The sequence below is a fragment of the Acinonyx jubatus genome, chromosome A1 (genome assembly GCF_027475565.1).
Source record: "Acinonyx jubatus isolate Ajub_Pintada_27869175 chromosome A1, VMU_Ajub_asm_v1.0, whole genome shotgun sequence".
Classification (NCBI taxonomy): Eukaryota; Metazoa; Chordata; class Mammalia; order Carnivora; family Felidae; genus Acinonyx; species Acinonyx jubatus.
Genome location: NC_069380.1, coordinates 70,547,937 through 70,560,337, shown reverse-complemented (window position 1 = coordinate 70,560,337; position 12,401 = coordinate 70,547,937). Strand labels below are relative to the sequence as shown.

General features: G+C 42.5%; 1 protein-coding gene across 3 annotated transcripts in view; it reads left to right on the top strand.

The window, feature by feature from the left end:
- The window catches only part of TMTC4 (transmembrane O-mannosyltransferase targeting cadherins 4), a 64,906-nt gene that overhangs the window by 39,437 nt on the left and 13,068 nt on the right, over window positions 1–12,401 (top strand). For all 3 annotated transcript variants that reach the window (XM_027065177.2, XM_027065179.2, XM_027065178.2), the window contains exons 10-14: window positions 1,409–1,580; window positions 1,669–1,800; window positions 10,305–10,384; window positions 10,526–10,633; window positions 10,769–10,910. In XM_027065177.2, the coding sequence (XP_026920978.1) occupies window positions 1,409–1,580; window positions 1,669–1,800; window positions 10,305–10,384; window positions 10,526–10,633; window positions 10,769–10,910 (634 nt within the window). The remainder of the gene's footprint in view (window positions 1–1,408; window positions 1,581–1,668; window positions 1,801–10,304; window positions 10,385–10,525; window positions 10,634–10,768; window positions 10,911–12,401) is intronic.

Below are 12,401 nucleotides of genomic sequence, written 5' to 3'. Positions count from 1 at the left end.
CCTTTTCTCTGTAGGTGGTAAAGAGTAATTTATGGTCAGAACAGAGAGTGTAATTGATGTGTGCTGTGCCCATCATTTCACAATTCTCCTTCAAAAAACTCTGGTGGATGTTCTAGTGATTCCTTCTGTTGTTGTTTAGTAGAAAATAAACCACTGCTCCAAAGAGACTATTCTTTCTCACAAAGAGAGAGAGAGAGAGAATGAGAATAAAAGGTTATTGAGAAAATAATGGAGGTGGGGGAAACAAATGTGTTTCCTGAGAAAGAAGACTATTTAAGGTAGTTGATTCCCTTTAAGCATATGTGTTTAGGGAATTAGATTAGTAATTTCTTAGAATAAGTTTTGTTTTTAAAGCTTATTTATTTATTTTGAGAGAGAGAGCACAAGCAGGGGAGAGAGAGAGAGAGAGAGAGAGAGAGAAAGGAAGGAAGGAAGGAAGGAAGGAAGGAAGGAAGGAAGGAAGGAAGGAAGGAAGAAAGGAAGAAAGGAAGAAAGAAGAATTCCAAGCAGGCTCTGCACTGTCAGTGCAGAGCCTGATGCGAGGCTCAATCTCACAAACCATGAGATCATGCGTGACCTAAGCCGAAGTCAGGAGTTGGTCGCTCAACCTCCCCAGCCACCCAGGCACCCCCAAAATAAGTTTTAAGTTTACCTGTTAAATTGGTTCATAATTCTACTAACTTTAGCCCCAGTTCACCTATACACATGCAATAATGATTTTGCCTTGTTTTGTTTTGTTTTGTTTTTTTAAGTACTGAAGGCACAGGGTCCAGGAAGGAGCCACCAAATTTGACCTAGCTTCTTAATTTATCCTCTTGCATCATATGGGACATCGGAAATGTTGCCTAGTTCCGGAAGCTCTTTGTTGCTCAGCTTTCTTTTTGCTTGAGTGAAATATGTGGTGACATAGCACCCAAAAATGATTGCAATTTTGTTTATTTCAGATTTTATAAAGCTTAAACTAGTAAAGTATTATTATTCCTGTTAAGGTTGGAGAGGGGATTTTTTTTTTCCCATGAAAACTATAGTGGACTAATTGGGACCAAAATACCCACTGATCTATTCAATGCCTACATGGTTTGAGGGGGGTTAGGAGTAAGTGAATTAATAAGGGCTCACAAAGTGTGATCATTCTAACCTTACTTGTATGGATTGAGCACCTTACAAGTCTTGTCCATATGCTTGATGCTAAACTAAGTGCATTAGTGAGATTTTATGACTTATCCTAATACTGCCAGGCTAAATCCTCTTTACTGATGACATTTCTCTGCTACTGCTGGTACCTTTTCCCAATTGATGACTTAAAAAAAAAAAAAACACAGCCTTTATCACTAATTTAATGTTGAGAAGTATTTTTTTTTTTTTGAGAAGTCTGAAATAGCTATTTTAATTACTTCTCATTTTCCAGGATCCTTACGCTGGGCCTAGGATTTCTCATTATCCCATTTCTCCCTGCAAGTAACTTGTTCTTCCGAGTGGGCTTTGTGGTTGCAGAAAGAGTCCTGTACCTCCCCAGTGCTGGGTACTGCATGCTGCTGACTTTCGGATTCGGAGCGCTCAGTAAACACACTAAGAAAAAGGTATTGGCCCAGGGTGGTGTGCCATTCATACCCAAGACGACTGGCTAGACCTTCCTAATGACATTTATGGTATCTCTCTGTTCCTAAGAAATTGATTGCTACTGTCGTACTGGGAATTCTATTCATAAACATGCTGAGGTGCATGATTCGCAGTGGCGAGTGGCGAAACGAAGAACAGCTTTTTAGAAGCGCCCTGTCTGTGTGTCCTCTCAATGCCAAGGTATGTTGACTGCCATGTTTCCTGAGAAAGACCTTCCTAGCATATACTTTAAGTTGAACAGCTGAATAAGAAGAAGGTCCCTTTACCTTCACGCAGAAGCTAGCATAAGACCATGACCAAATACTCAGGTTTTTCTTTGGTTTTGTTAATGATTTTGATAAATTCATTACACTTCCAGTTGGCCAAAATAATTCAAAAGAACTCATTAAAACCAGACAGCATCAGTGAAACTGCAGGTTACCTAAATGACGTTTTGCCCATCTTCCAGTTGGTCCAGTCACCCGCTGAAATGGTAGCAGTGAGGTGGCCGCACACATCCAGACTGTGGTTGGGGGTGGGGCAGAGTTTGAACCTCAGAACACGTGCCCGGGCCACCGCCTCAAGTCTTCCTCCGGTCTGTAACTTGAAGATGACTACACCAGTGAACAGGCAGCACTTTGGTTCAGGAAGTTTAAATTATACCGTCTGATGTGCAGTATTACACATTTCTGTTGCCTGTGGCTTCTCTGCTTGTGATTCCTTTTGTCAGATTAGGTAAAAATAAATGTGTAGGCTTGAAAATTGGCAGTGTTTTTGTTGAAGCTGTTTGGTAGGAATGTGTTTCACTTGTATTCTTGATGAATCCAGTCTCTTCATTTAACCAGCTGTGCCTTTTTTGGGCAAAACGAAACTGCTTTGAATTCTCAATGCCCTTTTCCATCAAGGGGAGATCATGACTGTCTCCTGGATTTGTTGTGAGGCCTAAATGAAATATGGCATCTGAAGAGCTCTAACATGGTAGTTAGAACATGGTGGGTGCTCAAGAAAGGTTAGCTTTTTGAGGCTCGTTTTAGTTTTGGTTGTCTCCTTAAATGAGAAAATGCTACTTGGTCAAAATGGGAGGCCAAGGGGTTAGGTTAGAAGAATCTTCTTTTGGTATAGAGTATTCGTAAATAATGATACATTCTGCCTCGGGTCATCAGAACATGAGTTCCTAGCATGCTTAACTGTGATCCTGTAGGGGGAGAAAAAGAGCTGTCTGGAGTTCTGTCTCATTTCCATAGTCTATATTTAAGAGAAAGCAGGGGCACCTGGGTGGCTCAGTCAGTTAAGCGTCTGACTTCAGCTCAGGTCATGATCTTGCTGTTCGTGAGTTCAAGCCCCACATCAGGCTCTGTTCTGACAGCTCGGAGCCTGGAGCCTGCTTCAGATTCTGTGTCTCCCTCTCTCTGTGCCCCTTCCCTGCTTCTGCTCTCTCTCTCTCCCTCCCTCTCTTTCTCTCTCTCAAAAATAAATGAACATTAAAAAAATTAAAAAGAGAGAAATCAGTGATTTCAGGCAAAATTGTATGAATAAATCTCATGAACGGTTGACATCCTATTGTGATCCTGAAGTGAGGAATAATGTAAAAGGTGCTAACTCTTTGTCTTTTTCTTGGATTAAAAAAAGAAATCTTGTTCATTTTTTATAGTTAAGAGACTTAGACAAAAGAATGCATTCCTTCAAGCTTTTATCCTTAATTTGATTTGCTGACCTATCCATTTATTTCATGCTACTAAAAATAAATTGCCTGTGATTTAATTTCATAAATGTTAATAGATCTGCTTTATTTTTGCTTTTCTGTTTGAATAGCAGTAATTATAGCTTCTATTTATAAAGTTCTTCCCCACAAGGAGCTCAGATTTCTTTGTAGAGGCTCTATAATTAATCTCCATTATCCTCCCTCTAAGGTTTTTAGAGAGAAAGGTTTTATTTTCTTTATTTTTCCAAATGGAAGAAACTGAGGCATAGAAGGATGGAACTGATGTTATCTAGATTAGTAATTTAGGGGGTAGATAGAGACCTGGTATGATGTGCCACCCAGGTTATGCCAGTAAATCAGGGGGAGGGACAACCTAGGTGATGTTCACGCCTATACCTTCTGCCCTAGGATGTGATCTCATATGCTATAGGAAAGAAAGTACGAGATGTGCACACACCACACATATGTAGTTTTCTTTTTTAAATTTAAGACATACATATACGACCTCATCTTCAAAATGGACCCGATGGTGATCATCCTTTCTAAGAACATTTTTCAGGATTACCATTCAGTCTGAGCAAGATGGAGGTTTGGGGTTTTATTTTTGGTTTTTTGTCCGTTTGTTTGTTTTACTTTCCGCTCTAAATTGCAGTGTAGAAAAATCATCTTTACTTCCTTTTTCTTTTTTTTTTTTTTTCTTTGAAAAAAGCTAGGCTGATTTCAGGGAAGAGACCTCATTAAGAAGATACCAGTTTCCTTCAACTCTGTTGCAGGAAATACATTTTCTGTATTGGTTTCCACTTTATATTCACTGTATACGAAGTAAGTATTTGGCATCTGGCTCTGGATTAGGCCCAGGATTACAAACTGAGACTCAATCTTTTTCAAAAGATGGCAGTATCCACATAGGCAGTGCCAATGCCCGGTCTGCAGTTGAATTATCCACATTGCCTTGCATATGGTAGGCACTCAAAATTAGTGATTGAATTGAGCCTTGTGGAAATCAGATTTTTTTACCCTACAATGGATGAGATACCAAGTATTTAATTATATTTACAGTCATTTTTAGTTGTTAAGGCTTAAAAGGATGTGCCACTTTGTATCAACTCTGAGATACAATTCTAAACTTTTTTAACCATGAAAAGGATCATCTGCCACAATGCGGTATTTCCTTAAAGATGAGCCAGGATGGGGCTAAAGGATTTTTATGTGTTTAAAACATTTTGGCATCGAATGTTAGCAGAAAACTTGAAACAAACTGGTTTCAGCCCTGGAAAGTCCCTTCCATTGTTGATTTACAGGTCATGGGGCTACAGTGGACATCTTCATCTGTGGTTTCTTTGCTGGCTTTTTTTTTTTATGTTTTTATTTCATTTTTGAGAGAGAGAGGCAGAGTGCAAGTGGGGGAGAGGCAGAGAGAGAGGGAGACACAGAATCCGAAGCAGACTTCAGGCTCCGAGCTGTCGGCACAGAGCCCCACCGGGCTCGAACTCACAGACTGTGAGATCATGATGTCAGTCAAAGTCGGACGCTTAACTGACTGAGCCACCCAGGTGCCTCTCTTTGCTGGCTTTTTGCCTCCATCTATGAATCATAAAAGCTAGAGGGAAAGTTCGAGAACAAACAGGCTTTTTCAGTCTCTTATATCGCGTGGAAACAAAAATAACTTATTCTTTAAACACTGTTTCAAGTGAACTGTTTAGGAGGGCTTCTACGGGGTTTGTTTTTGTTTTCCAGTGGGTTATCTGGAGACCTGTTTTCTCTTCAGATACTTCCCTCCATATAACCAACCCATAGGATGAGGCTGGGCCGATGAGACTGTTCATATCAGTTCTTAATTATGGAAAGCTTGCCTTCTTGGGCTGGATCAGACTTTTAACCAGTTCCGTGGAAATAACTGCAGTCTGCATTTCTGGAGCACTCCTTTTCTCTCTCGCCTGATCTGGGTGGCTCTCCCTGGCATTCTGGGTGTCTAACAGAACCCCATGTATACTGCAGAGGGCAGTTGAACTCTTTGTCTGAGCTTCTTATTGAGAAAACAGAATTTGCCCAGAACAAAGGAAAGCGGCAGGAGCTTAGGGGCGGAAGAGGCAGGAGTTGTGCTGAAGTCTGAGTAGAAGCTGAATTTGTATTCTGGGGACCACAAGCACATTGCTCACTGGTGGGTTCATGATACGATTCTTTTGTGCGGGGACGGGAGGAGAGGTAAGCACGTCCAAGCTGGGGCTGGGAGAGGCACAAAATGAAACCATTTAGAGCACACTTTATAAAGCACATGCTACTGCCGTCGCATTAGCTATAATTTGAAGATGTTAATACCAATGAATGGACAATAGTATGGCTCAGGAAGTCTAAATTATACCGTGTGCTGCACAATAATACATATTTCTGTCACCTGTGATTTCTCTGCTTGCGATTCCTTTTGTCAGACAGGATAAAAATAAACGTATAGACTTAAAAAATTGGCAGTTAAAAAACAAATCTCTGATATATACGTGCTCAAAGAATGTCACACTGTTCCATACCCTTCCAGAAATATTAGTATTTTTGAAGACATGCTGTAACTGTAGGTTAAGATTGATAAGACAGGATATGGTTATATTTTCCAAAGGGTTTTTGAAGTGTTCCAATGTAATGCTACTTGAAATGTGTTCAAACCATTATTGTGTTTCATGATATATTAACTAGGGCCGCCATAACAAAGCACCACAGACCAGGGGCTTAAACAAGAGACGTTTATTTTCTCGCGGTTCTGGAGACCAGAAGTCCAAGATCATGGTGTCCTCACATGGTCTCTCCTCTGTGCATGTACAGTTGTTGTGAACGCACAACCTTAGTGTCTCTGTCTGTCTTCAAATTACCTCCTCCTACAAGGACTCCAGTCAGATGGGATTAAGGCCCCACCCCAACAGCCTCATTTTCACTTAATTTCCTCTTTAAAGGTCTCGTCCCCAAATATAGTCATATTCTGAGGTCCTGGGGGTCAGGACTTCAACAGATGAATTGGGGGTGGGGGGTAGAATTCAGCTGTTAACATGCAACAAGAAACATTATTTACGTTATGAAAAAGAACAGATGGCATGAATGAGTGGGTCTAGAAATCACCTCAAGCAGTTGGCCCCGTCCTCACCCAGCACCCTCTTGGATGGGTGTGATATGGTGAGAAAAACACAGGTTTCAGAGCCTGGCTTCAAATCTAGCACCACATCCTCGGGTGAGATGCTTAATGATGCCGTAGCAACCCCTCAACCTGGCAGAGCTGCGTGCAGAGAAGACACGCGTGCACAGTGCCAGCCCTGCATGGGCTCATGGCACCCTTCAGCACGTGCTGGCTGCCAGGACCCCTGTTACCATGAGCTGTTGAACGAACTTCTGTGGCATCATCTCCTCTGAGATTGCTATTGGCCTGTACATTGGAAGCCTCTAAAAGGAGCATCAGTAAATACTTCTGATAATAGTCCTGTGGGTCTGCCATTCTGCTGCCCTGCTGTCATTTTGGGTCCCGGCCCCTTTCCTTGTAACTTGTCCTGAGCCCGTGTACAGTTGAGAAAATGCCCTGTGCCTTCAATTCAGCTGACTTGAGAATTTCTGGTAGCTTTTCAACTATGAGTCCAGTTTCTTCTGGTCTCCCTTACCACCCTCCTCAATCGTTACAAATGCTCTCCTGGGCCTCTCTACCTCTCTTGTTTTACAGTGAGACAAAATTCTCATAACAAAGTTAACCACTTTAGTTCTTACAAAAAACATTAAAAATATAATTACCATATGATCCAGCAAATCCATTTCTGGGTAGATGCCCACAAGAATTGAAAGCGGGATCTCAAAGACATGTGTGAACATGCACGTTCATAGAAACACTGTTCACAGTAGCCAGAAGGTGGAAGCAATCCAAGTGTCTGTCCATCGATAGACCAATAGATGAGCAAAATTTAGTGTATGCATGCAGTGGAATATTCCTCAGCCTTGAAAAGGAAGGAAATTCTGACACGTGCTACATGTGGATGACCCTCGAGGGCATTATCTACGTGAAACTAGCCAGTCATGAAAAGACTGTACAATTATACTTCTGTAAGAGATCTAGAATGGTCAGACTCACAGAAACAGAAACTCAGAGAAACAGGATGGTGGCCGCTAGGGGCTGGGGGGAGGGAAAGACAGAGAATTACTGTGTAATGGGTATAGAGTTTCAGATATGCAAGATGAAGAGAGTTCTGGAGGTTGGTTGCACAACAGTGTGAATATACTCAACCCTACTGAACTATACACTTAAAAATGGCTAATCGCTCAAAAGTAATTAAACATTGTCAACAATACTAACATTAAAAACATTTTTAATGGTTAAGATGGTAACTTTTATGTTTAATTTACAATTAAAAACTAAAGAAAAGTCTCCCATGTGTTTTTCAGAATAAAATGATCAGTATTAAATCCCTTTTTAAATTACCCATTTTATTTATTTTTTAATATATACGTATTTTGAGAGAGAGAGAGAGAGAGAGAGAGAGAGAGAGAGTGCACGAGTTGGGGGAGGGGCAAAGGGAGAGAGAGAATCCTCATGGAACTTCATCTCACAATCGTGAGATCATGACCTGAGCCAAAATCAAGAGTCTGACGCTTAACCGACTGAGCCACCCAGGTGCTTCTAAATTAACCATTTTAAAGTGCACAATTCAGTGACATTTAGAGCATTCACAGAGTGGTGGGACCAGCACCTGTCTCTAGTTGTGGAATATTTCATCACCTCATTCTCTTTCTGTTGCTGTATTATTCCCTGGTGATTTCTCCAGCTTGTAGTTTGATTAGAGAGGTGGAAACAAGAAGGTCTTATGGGATCTTTTCCTCCCCTGGCTGGCTTGCTCCATGTGATCACATGACCCGTGGCTGTACCGCCTCTGTCTCCCTGCCACACTGGTGTCCCCAGCCTGCTCCTCTCCTGAGCTCAGGTGGCCATCTTGGTCTCTCTTCTTGGATTCTCCAAGGACTTCGAAATCAGCTAGATTCCTATCCCCCCAAGCAAGCCTAGTCACCAGTCGTATCTCCCTGCAAACCATCACATCCATTCAGTTCTGGAAGTTAGAAACCTCGAGTTCATTCTTGACACGCTTCCTCACTCTTATCAATCCAACAGCAATTTCTGTGCCTTTTGCTTCCATGGTATTCCTCGAATTCCTGTGCTTCTTCCACACCACCCTAGTACAATCTGCTGCCCTCCTTCCCTGGGACTGTCACCTCAGGCTCTCCCTGGACCCCTGACATCTGTCTCTTCCCCGCTCATGTGTTTCCCACAGTGTGACTAATTTGTTATAATATAGCCCTGATTGTGACCCTCTGCCACCCTCATACACCTGGCTGTTGTTATGGGTTGAATTGTGTCCCACAAAAGACATGTTCAAATTCTTACCCCTTGGTACCTGTGACTGGTGGCTTTGCAGATGTCACAAAGATGAAGTGGTAAAGGGTGGGCCCTTCATCCTGTGTGACTGGTGTCCTTATAAAGACAGACACAGACACACAGGGAGAAGTCCATGTGAAGACGGAGGCAGAGATTGGAAGCACTCAGCTGTAGGCCAAGGAAACGCCAAGGCCTTGCCAGCAACCGTCAGAAGACAGGAGAGAAGCACGGAAGACTTCCTCCCTCAGAACCTCCAGTGGAAACCAACCTTGCTGCCCCTTACTCTTTGCCTCCAGAACTAGGAGGGAATAAACTTCTGCGGTCTTGGGCCCCCCTAGTTTGTGGTGTTTTACTCTGTCAGCCTTAGAAAGCTCATGTACTTACATGAGCTTTGTGCTGGCCTATTATTACTTCTGGGCAGAGACTAAACCAGACCTGTCACAGCTCGGGATTCCCTGTGCAGCCTGCTCTCCCACGCCCTCCCTGGTCTCCCTTGCCCTCTGCACTCCAGCGACACTGGGCTTCTTGTAGTTGCTCAACTAAACACACTGGGCTTCCTCACAGCACTGGAGCCTGCTATTGCCTGCCCTGCCTGGCACACTTACTCCAGGGGAGCCCCGTTACCTAGCAACCCCCTTCAGATCTCCGCTGCAGAGCCTTTCCCCAGAACAGCCCTCCCCAGGCCCAGACCAGGCACCACCTTGGGGACCCACCTCCTCCACAGCCCCAGGTGCCTTCTAGTGACACACTTTCCAACAGGGTCATTTGACTGGCAGCCTGGGCTCCAGGACTCGGGTCTGACAGGTTTGCTCATGACTGTATCTACCTGCCAGCAGCACTTGGGCTGTCAGCATCAGTCATTACCTGAAGGAATGAGAGAGGGAGAATTTCATTAGTATGAACTAGAATGTTTGCAATACTACAGTAGAAGGTATCCTGCAAGAAAGGGCTGAATTTCTTTTAGATACAGGGCTCTGGGTAGCCAGTCAGTTGAGCGTCCGACTTTGGCTGAGGTCATGATCTTGCATGTGGGTTCGAGCCCCACATTGGGCTCTCTGCTAACAGCTTGGAGCCTGGAGCCTGCTTCATATTCTCTGTCTCCGTCTGTCTGTCTGTCTGTCTGTCTCTCTCTCTCTCTCTCTCTGCCCCTCCCCTGCTCATGTTCTCTCTCTCTCAAAAATAAATAAACATAAAACATTTTTTTAAATTACAGAATCCTTGTTTCTCCCTCTCACAGCCACATGTGGTTGGATTTTGCATCTCAGCCCCAACAGGGGATGTGTGGGTGAGAAGAGGGGAACTGAGGGTTTAGCAATAAAACCAGTCCCACTTTGTAATTTTTGAGTTCTCCTTAGTTAAATATCCTTCTGTTGTACCTGAGTGATATCATCTGCTCATTGCCAGCCTGTCCTTTGAATCTTATCTTACAGGGTGGGGGATTAAAACATGACTCTCGCCTGCCCTTTGTAAGATTTTAGCCAAAGTTCTGATGGGATGGGTTTTTTTTTTGTACCTTTACCTTTTGTTTTTGGTTCGAATCTGTGATAGGTACCCGTGCTCTGAACAAAGAGGTCTATCAGCTGTTGGCCAAGTTTTTATCTGTATTTTCAGGTTCACTACAATGTTGGCAAAAACCTGGCCGATAAAGGCAATCAGACAGCTGCCATCAGATATTACCGGGAAGCTGTGAGGTACTGCAAGCTTGTCTCATTTATATACATGTCTAGGATTTACAAAGACCCCCGACTTTCAGATATCTTTGCCAATTCCTGACAGTTTAGTGAAGACTATCAAGCTTTAACAGACAGCTTGGTTTCTCTCTCTGCTTCCAGATTAAATCCCAAGTACGTTCATGCCATGAACAATCTTGGAAATATCTTAAAAGAAAGGAATGAGCTACAGGAAGCGGAAGAGCTGCTGTCTTTGGCTGTACAAATACAGTAAGCATTGTTTTCTACAATTATGCTGCATATAATTAAGTTGCATATAATTATGCAAAGTGATGAGCGCCTGCATTCTGGGGTCTTAGCCTTTCTTTTCCTTGTTCATCTTTAAAAAAAAAAATTCTCTTCCAGGCCAGACTTTGCTGCCGCGTGGATGAATTTGGGCATAGTGCAGAACAGTCTGAAACGGTTCGAAGCCGCTGAGCAAAGCTACCGGACGGCGATCAAACACAGACGGAAGTACCCGGATTGCTACTACAACCTCGGACGTTTGGTAAGCGGAAGTTGGCTGTGGCTGCAGAAGTAAAGCTTGTGTTTTGGGTTTTTTTTTCCTTTTTATAATAAAATGACAGAAATAACCCCCATGCTAGCACCCTACATCTTATAAAGTTTTCTCACATACGCTTATCACTGGAAGGTAGCTGTTGGATTTCCTTGCCTGTAACTTTCTAAGCTCTAATTAAAGAACAATTCAACTTGAATTACCCAAGTTTAAGTTATCTCAAAGGCAACAGGTTAAACCAAGGAATAAATTAGAATTTTTTAAATCCCTTGTGCCCTATAAAACAGTACTCCAAAGGTCACTTCCTGATAAACATCAGTTTTCCCTGTTTTTAAAACACGAATAAAAACGGAGATTAAAAAAACAAACCCATAAGGTGGTTTCTGAGCTTCCGACTTCTCCTTCCTCCAAGGACAGCTCCCTGGGTCCCCAGGCATTTGTACTAACTGTTCTCCCCATAAAAGAGAGCTTGGGAGGATTTATTTGAAAGGGCTTTGAGATTGTCCAATGGAAATAGGAAAGAATGTGTTCCATAGAGACTCTCTTCTTTTAGTTACTGACTAAAGAGCTGATGAGTCTTGATTTTCTTTTCTTATACTTTATTTATTTATTCAAATAAATATTACAACAGTAGCTAATACAAGAAGTTCAGTAATCTTAAAATCTGAAAACATGTCTTGACAAACGATGGTGAAATAGATCAGTCATCACTTCTGAAAACCCTCCGTGAAGATAACAGCTTCATCCTTAAAGCTCTGGATTTTCCTAATAAGGAAAAGAACTGCACACGTAATGATGTGATTTGATGGAGGTAGAACTAACTTCACTGTGGTGATCATTTCATGATATACACCTGTATCAAATCATCATCTTGTGCACCTTAAATTTACATAGGTTAAATGCCAATTACATCTCTATAAGGCTGGGAGGAAAAAGACTTACCTACAAAGAGCAAAATTCTTTAAACAAAAAAGATTATATTCTCCCTTCAGTTAAGCTTTTAACTGGGTTTCAAGAAACTACATATGTTCGTCATATATTCAGTTTGATTAAATGACACATTGAAGGGAAAATTTTTTGCTCATTTTAGCCAAACTGGAATACATGTATAGTGATGTGACTTTTTTTTTTTTTGAGAGAGGGAGAGGTGCGGGGGGGGGGGGGGGGGGGGACAGAGGATCCAAAGCAGGTTCCACACTGACAGCAGAGAGCCCAACACAGGGCTTGAACTCATGAACTGTGAGATTATGACCTGAGCCAAAGTCGGTTGCCCTGTATACTGGGACCTGTGTGACTCAGTCAGTTGAGCATCCAACTCTTGATTCCGGCTCAGGTCACGATCTCACAGTCATGGGATCAAGCCCCACGTCGGGCTCTGCACTGACAGTGTGGAGCCTGCTTAGGATTCTCTCTCTTTCTGCCCCTCCACCGCCCCCCCCCCCCACTCTCTCAAAATAAATAAATTTTAAAAAATTTTTTTTA